Source organism: Cynocephalus volans, chromosome 10, assembly GCF_027409185.1.
Source record: "Cynocephalus volans isolate mCynVol1 chromosome 10, mCynVol1.pri, whole genome shotgun sequence".
Taxonomy (NCBI): Eukaryota; Metazoa; Chordata; class Mammalia; order Dermoptera; family Cynocephalidae; genus Cynocephalus; species Cynocephalus volans.
In genome coordinates this window covers 125,588,839-125,608,924 of record NC_084469.1, presented here as the reverse complement: position 1 = coordinate 125,608,924, position 20,086 = coordinate 125,588,839, and the positions used below count along the sequence as shown (strand labels likewise).

At 44.6% G+C, this 20,086-nt stretch overlaps 1 protein-coding gene across 1 annotated transcript in view; it reads right to left on the bottom strand.

The window, feature by feature from the left end:
• Window positions 1-10,565: 10,565 nt before the first annotated feature.
• Window positions 10,566-20,086, bottom strand: part of CFDP1 (craniofacial development protein 1) — a 131,427-nt gene continuing 121,906 nt past the window's right edge. The window contains exon 7 of the mRNA XM_063112181.1: window positions 10,566-11,473. Within this exon, the coding sequence (XP_062968251.1) occupies window positions 11,383-11,473 (91 nt within the window). The 3' untranslated portion in view covers window positions 10,566-11,382. The remainder of the gene's footprint in view (window positions 11,474-20,086) is intronic.

Genomic DNA, 20,086 nt, shown 5'->3' with positions numbered 1-20,086 from the left:
GTATTGAACTGCACAGGTACAGTATATTATGTTAAGCAAGGATATGAAAAACACATGAAAAAAAATAAGACTGAAAGTATCTCAAAGTGTATATAGTACTTTTCTCTGTTAGTAAGATTACGGGAAATTTAAATTTTCTTTAATTTTTCTGCTTTTAAATTTCCAGACGATGAACAGATTCCTTCTACAATCAGAGGAACAGTAAGGGGTATATCAGAAGGGGGTGAAGAGGGAAGAAAGCCTAGTGCTGGCAGAGCTCAGGTTGGCAAGTAGGCCCCAAGCTGGCTGAGCTGGTGGGAGCAGGGAGAATCCGCCTTGTCCAGGGCTTGTTTTGACAGGAGTGTTGTAGTCTGGTGGTTGGGTCTTCTCCAGGCTGCAGAGCAGCCTAGCTGACTCGCTTCAAACTCGACTTAGCTGGTGTGAGTGTGTCTGTGTGCACCTGGGTCTTACCATCTTTTGCCAACCTGGTAGCAAACTATTGCCTCTTCAGCTGTATTTTTTGGTACTTGAGTGGATTTTGTTTGAATTTCTCGCTTGCTTCCCAAGCCTGATTTCGACTGCTTCTCCAAGTTACCAACAACTTTAAGGAGACTTCAGCCATGCTCTTTCCTGGGGCTCCAAAGACTGAAAAGTAGGAGAAAGTTCTGCAGGTGAGTCTCAGCAGACAGCAGAGAGGGAACAAGCCCATGTTCTGCTTATTCATTATGGTTTTGCTGGTGCGGCAGGAGTTTAAGAATTTGAATTATTTGAAGTGGCAAGGATAAAGGACCATGTAATTTCCCTAAATACACAGCTGGAGGCATTTATATTTTTTTTACAGGTAAGGAGGCTATAAGTGGTTTTCAAAGGAGTGCCTAAGAGTCACCTGGCTGCTTGTTAGAAATGCAGATTCCTAGTGTTAAGTCTCAGGGATTATTTAATGCACCTCCTATTTTACAGAAGCAGAAATGGGGTCGGGGAGGCAGAGGGCCAAGCCATGTGCCCAAGGGCCCCAACTGGTCAGCAGGGCTGGGATTAGAGTCTGGGTGTCTAATGTGGGTGTCTTCCACTACATCACACTCCTGTCAAATTTGCCTGTGGCAGTTGTTTGGCCTTAAGGGCAGTTAGGCAAAGTGGAGTGTGTGGTTTCTCAGAACACCAGACAGTTCTCCAACACCAACTGGATGTCCACCAATTCAATTCAATTCAGACACTAACTACCCAGAATTAGGCCACACATCACAGATTAAGGGCTTGGTTTTACAAGATTACCCTCACTTCTGACACCAGCCACAAATGGGGTGCACAGTCTACCCACACTTCTGTCCAGCTGACTACAAATTTGGGGGTTCTCATGACCTCTTCTCCCTATCAGGTTTAATAATTTACAAGAACCACTGACAGAGTAGTCAGGAAAGTGCTATACTTACTATTAGTTTATTGTATAGGATACAAATGAACAGCCAGATGAAGGAGTCACAGGGTGAGGTGTGGAAGGGTGTTGAGTGTAGGAGCCTCCGTCTCTGTGGACTTGGGGATACAACACCCTCCTGGCATGTGGATGTATTCACCAACCTCCCCGAACCTTGTTGTTCAGGGGGTTTTATGGAGGTTTCATTACATAGGTATGATCGATTAATCATCAGCCATTGGTGATTGAATTCCATCTCTGGCCCCTCCCTTCCCTGGAGGTCAGAGAGGGGCTGCTAAAGTTCTTTTTTCAAAAAAATTTTTGGTGGCTGTCTGTACAGGGATCCAAACCCTTGACCTTGGTGTTATAACACCATGCTATAATCAATTGAGATACCCGGCCAGCCCAGGGCCTGAAAATTCTAACCACCAAATCACATGGTTGGTTTTTCTGGCAACCAGCCTCAATCCTGAAGCTATCTAAGGCTCCCCCATGATATGCCATGATCTTTCATTATAATACAAAAGACAGTAAATTCCGAGGATTTCAGGAGCTCTGTGACAGGAACACAAAAGCCAAATATTTATTTTTATTATCTCACATGAGGTATTTGCAATTCTTTGGGAAACATCACTTGCATTGTAAAGACAAAAGAAGCTTTTACAATGATGCTTATTCTCATAATTTCTAGCCCCTCTGTCTGCAGCTGGCTCAAGGGCACACACAGATACTGTTGGTACAGGAGGGCTGGGGGTGGGGGTGGTGATGATTGGAGGATGGGCAGGTTCCCCTCCCCATGTCTCAGGACCCCCAGCCTCAAATTCAAATATCAATAAAGGAGATCGATGGCAGAGCTGTAACAGAACTGTGAGCCCACTAGAGACAGCAGTGAAAAGGAGGCAATCTAATGGGGTATCTGGGACACAGAGGGTCCACCCTGCCCCAGACAGCATGCTCAGGCACCTAAAGAGCTCAAAAAATGTCTTCCATTTGTCAGCCAGGACACCTTAAGCTCCAGCAGGCCCATGTTATAATGCAAATGTGTTCAGTGGAAGAAGTAAGCCATGAAATCATTTAGAGGTCAGCAGGGCAGGTCAGAGGGTAGCTTCCTGTCCTTCCTGCAGAGGACCTGGGAGAGGAGGGCTTGGTCAAGTGAGGCTCTTCCATACCCTCAGAAGTTTTGGCCACACCTCCCATTGGGAGAGGGCCCCCACAGTAGCCTCAAGTCATAGCTGGGGCACATGGGCCTGGGAGAGCTCGGGATACTGGGCAGAGTTTGCAGATGGGCAGCTCCATAACTTCCACCAGAAAACCCAGACATGGACTCTAATCCATTTTGGTGTCTTTAAATTTCAAGCTCATTTATCCAGGTCAGGAACCATTTATTTTGCATCTAACAAGTTGAGGCCTGCCACAGCTACTTCCTAACATATGGCCTGTTCATGTCCTGTTTCTGTGCATTCATCTGTCAAGGCTGTGGGGTGAGGGGAAGCTGAGTTGGCAGGTTTTGCAACATTGGCTGGCAGGTGCAATCCGACCATGGGGCTGCACTGGGGGGGCATGAGGCGAGGCCCGGCCCTGCCCCCTCAGCCATCCTGAACATGCTTGTCAGAGAAAAGGGAGTAGGGGGCACCTGGCAGGTCACCTATGTGAGTCACTCATCTCCTGGGAAATGTTCCAGTAGCCACTTGGTGGCGCGGGGGGGAGGAGGGAGAATCACTCTGGAATGCCTGCTAGCCCAGAATGCTATGCAAAGAAAGCTCCCTGATGCCCAGCAAGCTCACCACCATGGCAACCCTTCCGTCCTTGAACTGCCTTTTCCTTGGATCTCTGGGAAGGAGACTGACTGAAGTGATGCAAGTTTACATGTTACTTCTCTTCTAAAACAACTTATCTTGGGCTAGCCAGTTAGCTCACTTGGTTAGAGCATGGTGCTGATAACACCGAGGTCAAGGATTCAGATTCCCTTACAGCCAGCTGCCAAAATAAAAATAGAACTTTATTCATTGGAGTTTCTTTTTTTTTAAAGATGACCAGTAAGGGGATCTTAACACTTGACTTGGTGTTGTCAGCACCACACTCACCCAGTGAGCAAACTGGCCATCCCTACATGGGATCCAAACCCGTGGCCTTGGCGTTATCAGCACCACACTCTCCCGAGTGAGCCACAGCCCGGCCCCCATTCATTGGAGTTTCTGCTTAGGTGACAAATAAGAATTTTTATTTGTTTCTGCCCTTGCTATAGAAACTCTTTCTTACACAAAATCAGCTTACTTTTCTGCCTTCATAAATGTTAACAGTGAGAAAAATTAAATTAACTCAATTTTTGATGATTGAAGATTTGCATTACCACGGAATCCTAATTCTAACCAGTAGTTCCTATTAAATAGATATTTGGACAAAGATGTACTACATGCGATGAGCTGAATGTATACAGAAAACAGAACATACTCTAGATATACGATTTAAAAAAAAATACTTTATGTGGGTTTTTGTTATTATTACAATTTCTTCTCCTAAAAGTAGATTACAAATGAACTCAGGCTAATGGGAAAAAAAAAAAAAAAAATAGAACAAAATAATTTATCTTGAAATATTTCAGATAAATAGAAGATAATGAATAATGTAAGAAATATCTGTGTCCCCACCTCCCAATTTAAGATATAAAACCACGCCTGTAAATGAAGCTTTGTTTTTCTTTCTCTGATCATATGGCCTTCCCTCCCTCATAAGAGGTGCCCACTATGCTGAGCTTAGTGTTTGTCACTATATATAGTATCTTTCACGTGTTTAAATTTTTTTATTGAAGTGAGATTCACAGAACATAACACTAACCATTTTGAAGTGTACGATTCAGTGTTTAGTACATTCACAAAGGTGGGCAACCCTCAGCTCTATATTTGCATGTTTTTAAACTTGTACAGCTAGGGCCCTACGTTAGGTCTCTGCAATTTACTTTTTGCGTCAATGCTGCTTTAAGAGGCTCATCTGTGTTGATGCATGTGGCCCTGGCTCGTTTTATTTTGTGGCCAGATCATAAGCCATTCTGTGACTATTTCACATTTGATCTATTCTCCCAGTTGGGGTGGGGGTTGTGAAGGAGTTCAGAACATGCCACCCCAAAATATGCCACTCTGGGCTATGGACTATTTTGTGTTAAAGACACTTGAAAAATAGCAGATGTAAGAAGGACATTCTGACTTTTCTTCTTTTTCTTAAAAGCCGGAGATGAAATTCCCATGGGAAGTGTGTCCTTCCCTATACCAGAAGGAAAGATGTTATCACCAAGGACAGGAAGTCAAGGCTGACACAAATCTATAAAAACAAACCTTGTTAAACTAACCCATATCTTCCTAGTCACTTCTCCGCCCTATTAACTAAACCAGTCCAAGCTCCTTTGCCTTGTCACATTTTCACAGCTTACTACTCTTTGCCCGGCTCGGTATATAAGGGTTCAACTCTGTGTCTTTGGGTCTTCATATTTCTTGTGAGGACACCTATGTACACGTAAAATGAAATAACTAGGGCTTTTCTCCTGTTAATCTGTCATGTGAGTTTAATTCTTAGGACCAGCAGGAGACCCTAGGAGGGTATAGAATTTTGTTCTCTTGTACAATGGTTTGCAGGTTTTTACAATTATCAATACTCCTGCCTCCTTGTGCATGTCCTGCTGCTACCACAGGATGTAAACCCAGTACAGCTGTTCTGTCATGGGCTGGTACAGCTCCAGAGTTATTAGACATGGCCAAAGTGTTCTTCAAAGGGATACTAATGTATACTCCCATAAGTTTGGCTTTCTTGGGGAACGAGGAACCAGGTGCACAATTTAATTATAGTAACAATACCTGTACAGTGTATTTCCTTTAATAAAAGGTTGTGAGGTTGGCAGAGCAAGATTATTAACCATTCTCAGCAGCCATTTGAAGACGAGGGATCTGAGACTCTGGGTGAGGGATTAGCTGGATCACAGAGGTAGGAAGGGTAGAGGCAGGATGTCCATCACAGTGTCTGACCCAATGGTGCTCTCCTCAGATTACATTAGTTTCTCACCCTCAGGATCCCTGGCATGGCCACCCTGTACCTTATAAGAGCATAGACTCAACAGTCTAGCCATCAGCTTTCTGAGATCACAAACGAAGCTTGCTGCAGACCATGGAGAGGAGATCTTGAGGGAGGGCCTCTGGTTTGGGCGCAGTGTACCAGGGAGGACTCTGCTGACTTCCACGTCCCAGTTTCCTTGTTGGGGTTAACTTCAACCTGCCTGTGCACAAAGGTTTCATCTGGTAGTATGTATTTTTGGATCTAAGTTACCCCAGGAGGGTATAAAAAAAAAGCAGCAGAAAAAAAAACTTTGCAGAAAAGGCTGAGGTGGGAACCCTGGGCCTACCTGGGAGTACAGAGAAGGAGGTGCAGTGGGAGCAGAACTTACCCCTCGACCCTCTGAGCCTTCAGCACACCCAGTGGCTGCAGTCACCTGAGCAGTCTGTCCTTCTTCCCCTTACTCCCTAAAACCAGCAGCATCCCAAAGCGGAGAGGGAACAGTCCCTATACCGCTCAGCACAGAAACTGAATCATGGAGCAGAGCTTGCCACCAGGCCCGTATGAACCAAGGCCAAAGGGCATCTGGGTGAGGGCTTCTCAGCAGCACATCTCTGCCACCACAGAGTGCGGCTCAGACACTGCCCCAGTGTGGGAGCTGAGGCCAGTGCGCCCACGTCCTTGGTGTGCTCTTATACACACTTTTGGCCCCAAAGTCTGTCAGCTGCCATTCTCTTCAACTGCAAGCAACTCCTCAACCTTTGGTTCTTCTGTCCCCTTGCACTCATGTCTTCCCTTTCCAACAGGAATCCTCCAACATGGCACTGGAATCCAGAATGGATGACAGGCTCAGTCTTATCTACTCCCAGCTTTTGCCCTCCAGTCATGCCATGTGAGTGTGACCACTGGCTGTTTCACTGGACGACCTCAGGCAAGTTTCCTTCTTTGAAAAGTGTGGAGAGGATCTAATGAGATAACATGTGAAGAAGCACCTGGCCCACGGGACAACCTGATCATTTGTTGATAAAGCTAAGAGCTTCTGATCCTTCCTCAGGAGCCCACCATTCTCATACCAATTCCTGTTTGTTTACATCTAGGTTTGGGTAGTTAAAAAAGTCATGAGTCTTATCCAACATGCCTGAGAGATTCCAGTTCTGCCTAAGGACTGATACCAAAAGGCAGAACACTACACCCTTGACAGCCTGTTCTAGGCCATTACCACCACGCCACGCCATACCACACCAACCACATCACACTGACAACACACCATGCCATGCTAACTATACCACATTACACACTACATCTTGCTACACCAACCACACCCCCGTTCTGCTGATGCCAGGAGGCAGCACAACACCTGGACAGCCTATCAGCTGGCCCTCCTGGTCCCTGCTTGGGCGCCAGAAGTACTGTCACTCCACTCTGCTCCTCGCCCTTCTGTGGTGTCAGACAACAGCTAATCTGCCATACGATACAGTTCTCATGAAGACAGGCATGTGGCCGAGTGTCCTCCAGGGCTCTCAGTCGTCCAGTTCTTCCTCATTAGCTCCAATAGTATGCAGCTCACTCAAGACTTGGTGCTTAATTTGGTCCCTTTATCCCCTAGAGACCTTCTGCAGAGTTCCTAATTAGAGCACTGCACTCCTCAGGAAATAGGTGAGCAGAGCACAGAAAGAGGCTTGTTTTATTTTTTGAACTTATACTGTTTTACGGCAGTTTTTTCAGTAATGAGAAGGTACCAGATACCCTGGAAATCTGACACACCCATCTGGGGACATGGAGAAGACAAAGGACTGATGGCAAGAGCAAGGCCAGGAAACTCAACTCCCAGGGAGTCTCTGGACTCCTCAGGACCAGTTAAGGTGTCCTTCAACATCTTTGTCAGTCATTCCCGCCACAGCAAGGGACAAGCACTGTACCAGAAAAGGGCTGCCAAACTGCCTCTTAGCACTGACTCATTCTCTCCACTTCCTGCAAACATTGTCGTTGATGATTCCCAAATCCTGGACAAAGGGGCATCATTTCCTTTGGGAGTTAGATCAGTTTTCACTAAATGTCGATGTGAAGAGCTACAGAAAATAATATTCACTGTTCTTAAAAACTGTGGGCTAGATAGTGTCTGCCATGGTTTCAACCAAGACTTTAATGGAAAAGGTAATCCTTGATCAAAGATGAACACACTTGAGGAAGCCCCACCACCCAGCCTGGCCTCAGTGGGCTTGCTGAGAAAGGCCAGGCATTGGTTGAGGCAGCTCAGTCCTTTGAGAGTGAGGTAGGAAGTGGTTGGGACAGGTAGCAATGCTGGCTGGGAAGGCAGGTCCCACCAAGGGCATGGATGCACTCAGGCAGGGGCACGGATGCACTCAGGCAGGAGCACAGATAACCAGGAGGAAGGCCCAATGGTGGCCCACACCTGCCCCAAGTACCCTGTGTATGCCCATCTATGCAGTCCTCTGCCTGGGTCACTAGCAGGCGCAGGGCACACACCCCATCCTGCAGACACAGCACTCAGCTCACTGTGGGTAATCAGGCAGGCCTGAGAAGACTTCCATTTCCTGGGGGCTGGTTTACACTTATGAGAAACAGCCACTCATTTAAAGAGACCTGCTGCCAATGCCCAAGGACTGTCTTACTGGTTAGTTCCTCAGACCCTCGAACTGGATGGATCCACAACAGCTAGGAGTGAGCATAAGGGGTGAGAGGAGGCACATCAGAGTCTGGGAAGATGAGATGACACAGAATCTGCAAAGCTTGGTTTCTAAGTTGTTAAAACAGACACAGGATCTAGGAGACAGAGAGGACCTCCTTCTTAGACCAGGGTCCTCTACTACATTCCCGGCCACCATCAGCCCTGCAGGGTAGGGAAGCGGGGTTCAGAAGGCTGCTGCTCTAAGACAGCTTGAAGCACTTCAAAGTCCTTCCTTATACCATGCTCAATTCTCCCTCTCTAGGACAATTTTTATAAATGTTTCATTATGAAAAATTCAAATCTATATAAAAGTAGAGGGGATAGCATAATGAACCTAATATACTCCTCAGCCAGCTTCAACAATTATCAACACATGGCCCATCTTGTTCCATCTCTAACCCTACCCACTCCTCTGGGACAATTTTAAAGAATAAATGGAGAAAAGCCTGTTGGTTTATGACAAAGACTGAGTGTGCCAGGCACACTGGCTGCTGACCTATCAGCTACGCCTAACTTCCTCCCTCCCTGTCCTCCATGACAGAGGCTGGAAATGCGAAACACTCACTTTCCCAGCCTCCCCTGCAGCTAGATAAGGTCCAATGACCCAGCTGTGGCCAGTGAAACATGAATGAAGGTCTGCTTTGAAGCTTAATTTTAAAAGTCTCATTGTAAGATGAGATGTGTGCACATACACGTGCACATGTATCAGCCAGAGGAAGTGCTTCAACAGTGAGATGAAGTGAGTTCAGTACAGGAGGCTTTTAAAGAGGTTCCATGCAGATCAAGAGGGAAACAGCTGAAGCCAAGGCAAATGACACAGCTTAGAATGTGAATGTGGGGCCGGCCCGTGGCTCACTCGGGAGAGTGTGGTGCTGATAACACCAAGGCCACGGGTTCGGATCCCATATAGGGATGGCCAGTTAGCTCATTTGGGAGAGCGTGGTCAAGGGTTAAGATCCCCTTACCGGTCATCTTTAAAAAAAAAAAAAAAAAAAAAAAGAATGTGAATGTGTGGGACAACAAAGCAGACATCTACAAGGTGGGAGGCAGGGCATCTGTAACAGGAATGGTGCAAATAGCTACATGTTCCCTGATAAGTGGCCAGATTTTGTCAAAAAGAGACTAACGGACTAGTCTCATGAATAGGTGAAGAGTCACCGGGTGGAGGTCAAATGTGTGCAGCAAACCTGCTGGGAAAAGATGTACCCAGTCAAGACACAGCAGAAGAAATCGACCTTTCTATAGAACTGTGACATTAATCTAATGCAGGAGACAGAGGCTTATGCAAGGGATGGATCCTGAATGAGACAGGCAGGACCAAGGCACACAGTTATGATTTTCACTGACATATCTGACTTTTCTCTCCATGCCTTGAAGCAAACCAAGAACAGCAAATCCACTTGGGCCATGAACCCAGCATGCTCTTGCAGCTTTTGTTTTAATATCTTAGGCTTTAGGCTAGCCACAAAAACCAAAAAACAAAGCAAAAAAACCCCTCAAAACCAAAAAACAAAACCTTAGGATTCAAAGGTGTGAACATTTGCTAAAAAGAACCCCCCTAACTTACTCTGAATTCAGCACCATTTATTCTATAAAATTCCAGATCTTTTTTTTTTTTCATAGATCTGAACCTGTGGCCTTGGTGTTATCAGTACTGCACTCTCTTGAGTAAGCCACGGGCCAGTCCTCCAGATCATTTTCAAACAGGGAGAGGAGCCAGAGCATGCACTGTTGATCCACTGGCTGCTAAGAGGAACTGTATGAAATGGAATGCTAGAGGCACTCAGAACTCCAGAGAAAAGTCAGGGGAATAGTCATCCATAGGGCAGTGATTAATGGATGATGCACCAGAGAGGGCCACCAGGCAGGACTTCATCTCGAATCTAGGCTGCTACCTCCTGCAGGTCTGGGTGTCCTACCCTGATCAAAATGCTGACTGGTCTTAGGTTAAAGGACTTTCCTCTTTTATTCCTGTGTCCCAGTGCAGGACCATAAATGAGATCTCACAGGCCACCTGTTCTGACACTGGCCTGAAATGCTCTATTACCACTTCTAGAATCCTTTCTCAGAGTGAATGTGAACAGACAATTCTGTTAAAGGAGCCTGTAAACTACCTTTCTAAGTAATAAGATCCATGATGCACAACCATCTAGTGCTGACAATCAGGTCCTGGTTGCCATGAACTCTGACCAAATACTAGAGGCCTGGATGGGGAGACCCGCCGTAAGTGAGAGCTCATACCTCTCAGGTCAGTCTCTAACCCATTTCAACCCTCTGAGGCACTGTTGTTACTCATACCATTTACAGACCAGAAAATGGAGGCTCACAAAAGTGACCTGTAGTCAAGGTCACACACATAGCTGGTAGAGGTCCAAGCAGAGAATGAATCCCAGTCTTTGGAATGCTACCTTCACCTAAACCTGTTCATTTCTTGGGCAACACACACACAGCGCCCCCATCCCCACACATACCTCAGGAGCAGGTTGTGGGGCTCAATGCTTTATTAACATAAATGGTCTCTACCCCCACTTCTCTCTTCACCAAAGGTTTGTTCGTTACTCTCTTGCTTGTTTCTCCGTAGGGAACATCTGACTCTAATCAGGAAGTCTGGAATTTAAATTTTCTCAAGGAATGTAAAAAAGAAAGAGTCCTTTAGAATATTCTTTGACAGACCAAAAATTAAAGAATTATTGAGGTGAGAACACATCTGAAGTTGACTTTTCTTCGGGAAGAGGAAAAATGCTGAAGAGAAAAAAATCCCTAATCAGTAATAATATGTCCTTATTTTCAGCCTTACATAGTATCAGCAGGAATCCCCTCCAGGAGACAGAAGAGGTCAGGAGAGAAGCCCGAGCAGAACTGAGAACAAACTGCCCAGGGACCTGGCATTCCACACATGCTAGTCAGTCTCCTTCCTTAGGTATCCGGGCCAAGGATGACAGGACCTTTGCCAGCCTGGACAGGCCAGGAACATGTCGGCCTGGCCTGGGCAGGACTCTGCAGCAGAATAAAGGGAAGGTTTGGGAACCCATCATCTCCACCAGCCTCTCATAGGACCAACTTTTATTTTACTTATTTATTTAAGGACAAACTTTTAAAAGTAAAATGAATGAAACCATGTGAAATCAAGATACACAGAACTTCGTTGTAGGAAAAGAGACCTTGCTGGGAAACAGTTGGTGAGAAACACTGAAAATACTTCACAGATGCACAAAAAGGTCACAATGTAAACAGGATTAAGCTGCTATTGACATTCCCCATAATGTCAAGGTTTCATTTTGCTCAGCCTGAGATCTCGTTCAATTTCAAACTGTCTGTGATCCACTCGGTCTAGAAATGCTTTCCGTTCAATGTACCTGGAAGAAGATGGAAAAAAAAGTCAGCAGAATCCAGTAGGAGAAAGTGTCTCCCCTGCACTGTACCCTCGCCCCTGGGTATAAACTGGGTTGCAGCAAATGCAAACAGGTAACATAGCTGATGCTCAGAGTGACTGCCCATGACTTTCAGTAACATCCAAACCACTCACATTTGATCTAAACAAGGATGTTTCTGCTTCAGACCTGAATGAAAATAAAATGCAAAGGAGACGGCAACAATTTATCAAAGGGAAGGTCTATTAGGGCTTGGTGGCAGGAAAATGTTGCAATTTTGTAACAAGACCTTAAGGGAGGAAGAAAGAACAGAGCTTAGCCAAGCACAGGTTCAAATCCTAGCTCTGTTACACATTAACTGGGCAATGTTGGTCAAGGACTGAACATCTGAGTCTCATTTTTCCTCAGAGACACATGATGATGCCATTATTTCCTAGCCTTAGAGAGAGGTATGCATCCTGCATATATACACTCCAACATGAAAAATGTGCATCTGCAAGGGGAATAAGATAATAAAACAATCCATAGGGCTGCAGTGAAGGTGACGTGAGCTGAAGTACATAAAACACACACTTTAGAGGCTATTTATTGCTTTTAGCTCTTTCCTTCCCCTCATCCTTCTCTCTTCTTCTTGGTGTCCTCCATCCAGTTGGGGGCCAGGTTGCTTCTGCTAAGATGACAGGAGAGGCCTTTCCCTAAATTCCTCTAAGGGAATGAGATTAAGGGCCTTTGTGGTCCACATATAGGGCCCCCTTAAAAGAGTGGCACTTTGCTCCCTAATCTGGAGGCAGGTTCAGCAAACAAGGTTTCCTTGGCCCTCCCTCCTTTGGCATGATGGCAAGGACGCACAGACGGAAGTAGGCAAGCTCACTTGCAGGGAGCGAGGCTGGCTACTTAATGAGATACAGCTGCATTTTAATGCACCTTCTGGCCATAAAGTGTGCTGCGATTTGCCTGGGGGTTGGAGATCTCTGCTGCTAATTAATCTACTGAGAGAGCAAAATTGCCATTGAAAATGGGAGACATAATTGAATCTCTGCTCTAATTTTTATTTTGTTGAGCTGTGGAAAATGTGCATCTGTCATTACAAGGTCGTTATGTTTATAGTGAGAATGTTACCAGGTTCAGGAACCTGTGTTTCTTTGCTCAGTTCAGGGCCTCGCTTTCCCTCCCAGCAGCACCCTGTGAAGTCCGGTCCATTCCACCTGCTTTCCAGCCAAGCCTGCGGCCACTAACCCTAGCCCTTACTGCAGAGTGCTGGTCAGAAAGGTACAGGCTCAGATGCCAGAGGGCTCTGAATTTGAATTTTGTCATTTCCTGGCTGTGTGACTCTGGGTAAGCCACATAACCTTGCCAATTGTTTCCTAATCTATTTTTTTTTTTTTTTTTAAAAGATGACCGGTAAGGGGATCTTAACCCTTGACTTGGTGTTGTCAGCACCACGCTCACCCAGTGAGCTAACCAGCCATCCCTATATGGGATCCGAACCCATGGCCTTGGTGCTATCAGCACCACACTCTACCGAGTGAGCCACGGGCCGGCCCCCTAATCTATTTTTTAAAAAAGGCTAAGTGTCTCTACTCTGAAGGGCTGTTGTGAGGATTAAATGAAATAGGTATACATAATGCCTGGCACAGAGCAGGTGCTCAATAAAATGGTAGCCAATGCTTTCACTATCAGTTTAGGAAGCCAGCTTCCTTCCACCAGAGTCCTGAGGGCTGTAGATGGTCCAAGTCTCCAGGCATGTTATCAGCAACTAGTAACCATCACCTGGTCTGGATCAGGAACTGCGCTGCTGTGTCAAAAGAATTGACGATGCCAGAATGGCTGGAAACACAATGACACAGCCTGTTCTTAGGTTTGATACATGCCCTCAGGGTCAGAGTTGTCAGATTTAGCAAGTAAAAATATAGGACGCCCAGATAAATTTGAACTTCAGATTCCCTGGTCAAGAAAGCAGGACCCCTTTTGCTAAAGAAAGAAAATGGGGGAGACTGGGGTGGGGAAGTGTAGACACAAACAGAACAAATTCAGTTCCCATCTACAACAGACCTGTGATTCTCAAGTGGGGGCTGGTAAACAAAATGGGCCAAGAGGCTTTTTCTCACTACAATCAATCATCCCTCTAGCCCAGCCTCACTGGCCCTGGGTGAGGCTCGCTACCATGGGAATCAGTGTTTTGACAACAATGTGCTCTGTCCCCTAGAAGTGCCAGCAGAAAAAGGGGTAAACCTCTGCATGAGATTGTGCTGTGCTGTGCTGTCATTCGCCCATGGGTGCATGAGGAATTTAGGGTGTGTTTCAGTAAAGATCTCCCAGCGCTTCTCTGGGAGATCAGGTGGAAGGAAGGAGGAGGAAGTATGCAGCTTCGAGCATTTGTGGTCTTTCTTCCTGACTTTCCTTTAAAGAAGAGGAAGTGATACTTAAATTACGATCTTCACTCAGCATGAATAAAGGCCTTGCAGGTTTCCAGAAGCTGTGCTGGGTCCAGCTGACCTTGAGACTATCAAGAGTGAAGCCCAGCTGGGCCCTAAACAGGCAGGTGCAGGCAGAGTTCAGGCTTGGGGAAGGCCTTCAGCAATGAGGAGAACATGTGCAGGATGCAATTGAATTCTCAAGGGCAACCCAGACAAAGGCCATCAAGACAGGTCTGGTGACTTTATTCCCCATTTGCAGCCATCTGCAGCTACTAACAGGATCCTTGTGCTGGCCTTGGTTTACTGCCAAGAGCTGACCATGAACAAAACTTCCACTGGGATTGGCTCCCCCACTGCCGAGACCGAAGAGATGCCGAGGATAAGAGTGGCTTTGACATTTACTGTTTGTGTGACTTTGGGTAAGATCTTTAATTTTCTGTGTCTTATTTTCTTCTTCTATGTAAAACAGGAATAGGGCTGGCCAGTTAGTTCAGTTGATTGGAGCATGGTGCTAACACCAATGTCTAGGGTTTGGATCCCTGTACCAGCCAGCCGCCAAACCCCCCACCTCCCACTGCTGCTCAAAACCCCACACAAAAACAGGAATAAAAATTACAATATCCCTCTGACAATACAATGAAACTCTGAGAAGTGTTTTGAAAACAATAAAACCAAAAACAGCTATGAGAGTTGTTATGGGGTATGGGTTCTTGCTTCCCTTTTCTGACCTAACTCTATCACTTCAGAGCCTCAGAACGCAGGACAACTGGAACAAAGATCAAAAGACCAGATGCTCCAAAAAGGGAAGAACTTGTTAGGAAGGCCACTTCCTCAAAGGTGACCTGAGTGTTCACCTATTTTCAACTGGGCCTCAGGAAATTTTCAGGTACTTTAAGTGGGTTGCAGTCCCAGAACAGACCCACCTGCTGACAAGTGCAATGGGAATCATGGCTCTTGCTCATTTTCCGTCTTGGTGCTTTTTTGGCCTGTGCACAGCTCTCCTGGGGACCAAGCCTGGGTCAGCCCAGCCCACAGGGAAGCCTGGGGGTGGGGGATATATCATCTCTTTCTACTACTATTGCCTTTTGTGGCCCGTTTAAGAGGCAGCAGGTCTTCACTTTCATTAATAAGATATGCTAATAGCATCAAGAACCTAAGGGATGTTCTAGTTTTTCCTTTCAGAACCAGGTTAGACGCAACAGGATCTGACATCTTTTGGATGTTCCAACCCAAATCACTTTTCTGCCACCAATTTTCTTGATATCCAGGCCAATGGAGGGGAGGGAGAAATTGAAGAAGAGGACAAAAGAAGGGTAGAAAATGCCACCAAGGAATATCAGTACCTAGTGTCTGGGAATTCACTCGTCAAACGGTCAGAGAGCGCTTTGAGGGTGGGAAGGCCTAATGGTGTGCTGACCTCCAAAAGCTCCATCATGTGGTCATCCCGTGGCTGACCACCTGTGAGGCCTCTTGTATACATAACTGAGGACATTCCAGGGCTGCATAATGATTACACTGTTCTGAGCAAACCCAGCATCTGGTTTCCCAAGAAAGCATTCAGTGCAGCACAAACATGGGATGGAAAGTGGGTAAACTTCAGTTCTCAGCACCACAAAGAAACAGACAAACGAAGCACCCCAAGGCTTGAGTAAAGCTCCGGGATCAATACAGTGAGACAGCAACTTTTCTAGCCTGAGAAATGCAATTGAAAGAAGCAATCTGCCCCATAATGCATAGGACTGCCTACCTGCCTCTGGAAGAGGATCTAACTTACAAATGTTTCAAGGGTCAGAATGAAAGGAAGGTGATTTTAATTAACTTTCTTTTCCACTGCTTTCTTCCCATATCACCTCACGGGTGTGCTGGTTCTGAAAGAGTGACTCTTGGGGGTCTTGGAGATAGATTCTTTGGAGAAAGAAAATTATTTTCTCTGGTCCCTTCTTCATGCCTCTCCAAATCACAAAAACACCTGGTTTCCAATCAAGGTGCTCCATGACCTTCAATTTGATTAGACAGATAGCAGCAGCCAAGCCCAAGCCTATATTTCTCTTCCTCTGATCCTGGTGGCTCCCAACATGGCACTATGACAAAGCTGTGCTGCTGCTGCTGCCCACCACCAGGAAACCTGTGTGTGGTCACAGGGCTGAAGGGAAGCTGTGCTCAATGCCCCAGTGCAGTCTGGGACTCAGAGGGAAAGCAGCAACTCTTTGCTGGACAGATGACTATCTCTGGTACAGGCATTTCAACCAAATTTGCTGACTGAAAATGATGACTGGATGGAGACAACATTCTGACATATTATATCCTTCTTTTCAGGGTGGTTAATTCTAATCCTACTAAGCTACCAAATAAAAGCCATGGCTATCTGCTAGCTAGTGGGATGGGCATTTAGGCAGTGCAATGGTGCAGCACCTGCTCTGGGCTGGGGTTGTTCTAGGTGCTGGTGACACAGCAGGAACAAAACTCTGCCCTTGGGGGCTTACCACCGATTAACAAAACACAACAACACGCATCATTTGATAAGAGCAATGGAGAAAATCAAATAGGGTGATGTGATTGAGGGTTTGGGCTACTCTTGAGAGTGCCATCTGAGCTGAGCCCTGGATAACTAACCAGGGCCTCCTGGGGGAGCAGCACTGCAGAGGGGCAGTGATGCCAGACTGCAGGGAGCAGGGAGAGAACAGGACAGAGGTAGGCAGGGGATGGCTCGCGGAGGGCCTGCCTGGCCAGGGTGAGGAGTTTAACACTAATGTGAAGTGCTACTGGAGGGCTTTCAGCAGGGAAGAGAGAAAAAATGGTCTGTATATTTAAACAGCCATTTCAGCAGCTGGGTGGAGAATGGATGAAGGGGTACAGAGGTAGAAGCAAGGAGCAGAGGAGATGTCTGTGGCTTGTACTGGGTAGGTGGTAGTGGGGCTGGACAAAGCGATAGGCTGAAATATTTTGTGACAGAACTACCAGTTAGACATGTGGAATGTGAGTGGATAGAGGAAATCAAGGACGATGCCTAGGTTTTTCTTTTAACAATGGGTGGACATTGATGGTGCCATTTTCTGAGAAGTCTGAGGAGGGAGTCCATTTATAGAGAGAGAGCAAGTATTTGCTTTTGGATGGTAAGTTTGATGTGTGTCTTGGACACCCAAATAGAGAAACCAACTAAACAGCTGATGTGTAAATATGTTTTTTTTCTTCTTCCTTTTTGGTGGCTGGCTGGTATGGGGACCTGAACTCATGTCCTTGGTGTTACAAGGCTGTGCTCTAACCAATTGAGCTAACTGGCTAGCCCAGATGTGTAAATCTGGAGCTCAGTGGAATGGTCAGGGCTGGAGCTAGCTTTTTTTTGAGTCATCAGCAGAAAATAGTAGTTAAGACTTGGAGGAAGAAGAGATGGCTGCCTAGGGCCCAGCCCTTGGGACTTCTCAAGTTTAAAAGCCCAAAGAAGAAAGAGGCCAGACAGGGAGGCTGGGAGGAGAAACTCTACTTCCCACTACTGTGGGAAATATTCCTGAAGGGTTGGCAGGAATATATCAGAAAGGGATTATTATTATTATTTTTGGCGGCTGGCTGGTACAGGGATCCGAACCCTTGACCTTGATGTATTACACCGCACTCAACTGAAGTAACTGGCCAGCCTCCAGAAAGGGATTTAAAGGAATAAAGCATCTAGCTTTCCAGCAAGGCTTGAGACTTGGTGTGGCCAGTAATGGCAGGTGGGAGAAAGAAATGTGAGGTAAGGAGTCGGGAAAAGGGAGGGGACTCCTATTGATAAACATGCCAGGTATTTCCCCTACTTTTTAATTCCCACATAACCTTGAGAGTTATATTAGAATTGTACTTTAGAAATGAAGAAAGTCAGGAAGCAGAAGGCTGCCAGCCTCAAGGAGGCCCCTACATAACTCTTACCTCTACACCTGTAGCCCAGTAAGAGCTTGCCCAGAACTTGAGGTCTCATTTCTTTCCTTTCCTTTCAAGCTTTTGTTTCCTCAACTTTAAAGTTCAGTTGTGCCTATTTTTGAATTTGATCTTTTGCAACATGCTTCTTTCACAAAATGACCTAATGTACACATTGGTTTTGCCTGTTTTTGACTTAAAATAAACAATGGAATCATATCATGAACTCCTTTGTGATTATGTTATTGCAATTTATCCCTGTTCATTCCCATTGGTGAATAGTATCTCACAGTGTGAACATACCACACTTCATTTATTTGAAAGAAACATAATTGATTATACATCTCTGTGGGGTACTGTGTTGAATATCAATACCTGTATCACACTTTATTTATCCATTATGCTGTTGATAGACATTTAAGTTGTTTCTAAGTTTCTGGGCATTATTTATATTCTCACATGTGTCTTTTGGAGAACATTAACTGAATTTCTGTTGGGAATAAGGCTAGGAGTAGAATTGCCAAGCCATAGGGAATGACTGTATGGAGCTTCAGTACATAATGCCAAATGGTACAATGCAATTTAAATTGTTTTATCTTCCAGATAAATTGGACTTTTTATCATTATGAGGAGACCTCCTTCTTTATTTCTGGTAACATTTTTGCCTTAAAGTCTATTTTGTCTAATATTAATATGGCTACATCAGCTTTCTTTTGTTTTTGTTTTTGTTTTTTGGTACCAGGAGTGGGGTGGGGTATGAACAGCTTTCTTTTGGTTAGTGTTTACATGATACATCTTCTCTCCCATCTCTTTATTTTCAAAATATCTGCATCCCATTGCTTTAGATTTATCTCTTAAATGCAAATAGTTTTTGGGCTTTTTGTTTTTATTTGATGTGTCAATCTCTTGTCTTTTAACTGGAGCATTTAGTTATATTTACATTTAATAAAAGAACTAATAAATTTAGTCTTAAAGCTACCATCTTATTTTATGCTTTCTATTTGTCCTGCCTGTTCTGTTTTTTTAAACTCTCTTTTTATGTGTTCTTTTGGTTAATTAAAAAAAAAAAAAAGAAATTCCATTTTCCTCCCTCCATTACTTCAGAAATTATACAGTTTGTTATAGAAATTTCAATATGCACACTTAATCAACACCTCTATCCTCCTTCTGAATACAAGACCTTTCGAAAACCAAACTCCATTTACTCTCTTCCAATTTTCATTTTATTTTATTTTTTTGGCAGTAGACTGGTTATGGTGATCTGAAACCTTGACTCCAGTGTTATAACACTGTACTCTAACCACCTGAACTAACCAGCCAGCCCCTAACTTTTATGTTTTTATTGTCAGGTATTTTAATAGTATCCTGCTTTAAGAAAAAAAATCAAAACACAACTTATGAGACATAATTATTATTATTAAATGAGTCGATGATCATTTAAATTTACTACATATTTGCCCCTTTGCTCTTTGATGTTTATTAGACCTTCTATCTGGAATCATTTTTCTTTTGCTAGAATATATTCGTTAAATTTCTTTGGGTGAGGCTCTCTCTAAGCTTTTATTATTCTGAAAAGGTTGGTACTTGCTCTCATACATGAAGGCTCTCTCTCTCTCTCTCTCTCTCTCTACATATACATATATGTATAGCCAGATAGATATCTGCACACACATGTAAAATAGAATTCTAGGTTGGGAGTTGTTCACTTTTGGCATTGACTATATCATTTCATTGTCTATCCCTTTTCTCTGGCTGCTTTTATGATTTTTCTCTTTGTTTTTCTGGCTGTCCAGTTAGCTTAGTTGGTTAGAGTGTGGTGCTGATAACACCAAGGTCCAGGGTTCCATTCCTGCACAGGCTGGCCACAAAAAGACAAAAAAAAGATTTTTTTCTTTGTCTTTGGTTTTCTGAAGTTTCACTCTGATATGTCTAAGTGTGGATTTCTATTTTATTTATCATGGGATTCTCTGGGTTTTTAAAAATCTCTAAGGAGATGTCTTTCATTTTTTTCCACTCTGTCTTTCAAGTTGCTAAACCTCCCTTCCATTTTTTTTGTCTTTTTGTCTCTTTGATCCATATTTCTTCTATTGTCCAGTTTAAGGATTCTCTTCTTAGTTGGTCTAATCTACTGTTAAATCCATCCATTTGATTTTTAATTATGGTTATTATGTTTTTCATTTCTAGACATTTTCTGAGTATCTTTCAAATCTGCACTTTTTATAGTTTCCTCTTCCTACAAATATTTTCAAGTTTGTTGTTTACTTCTTTAAACATAGTAGGCATAACTTTT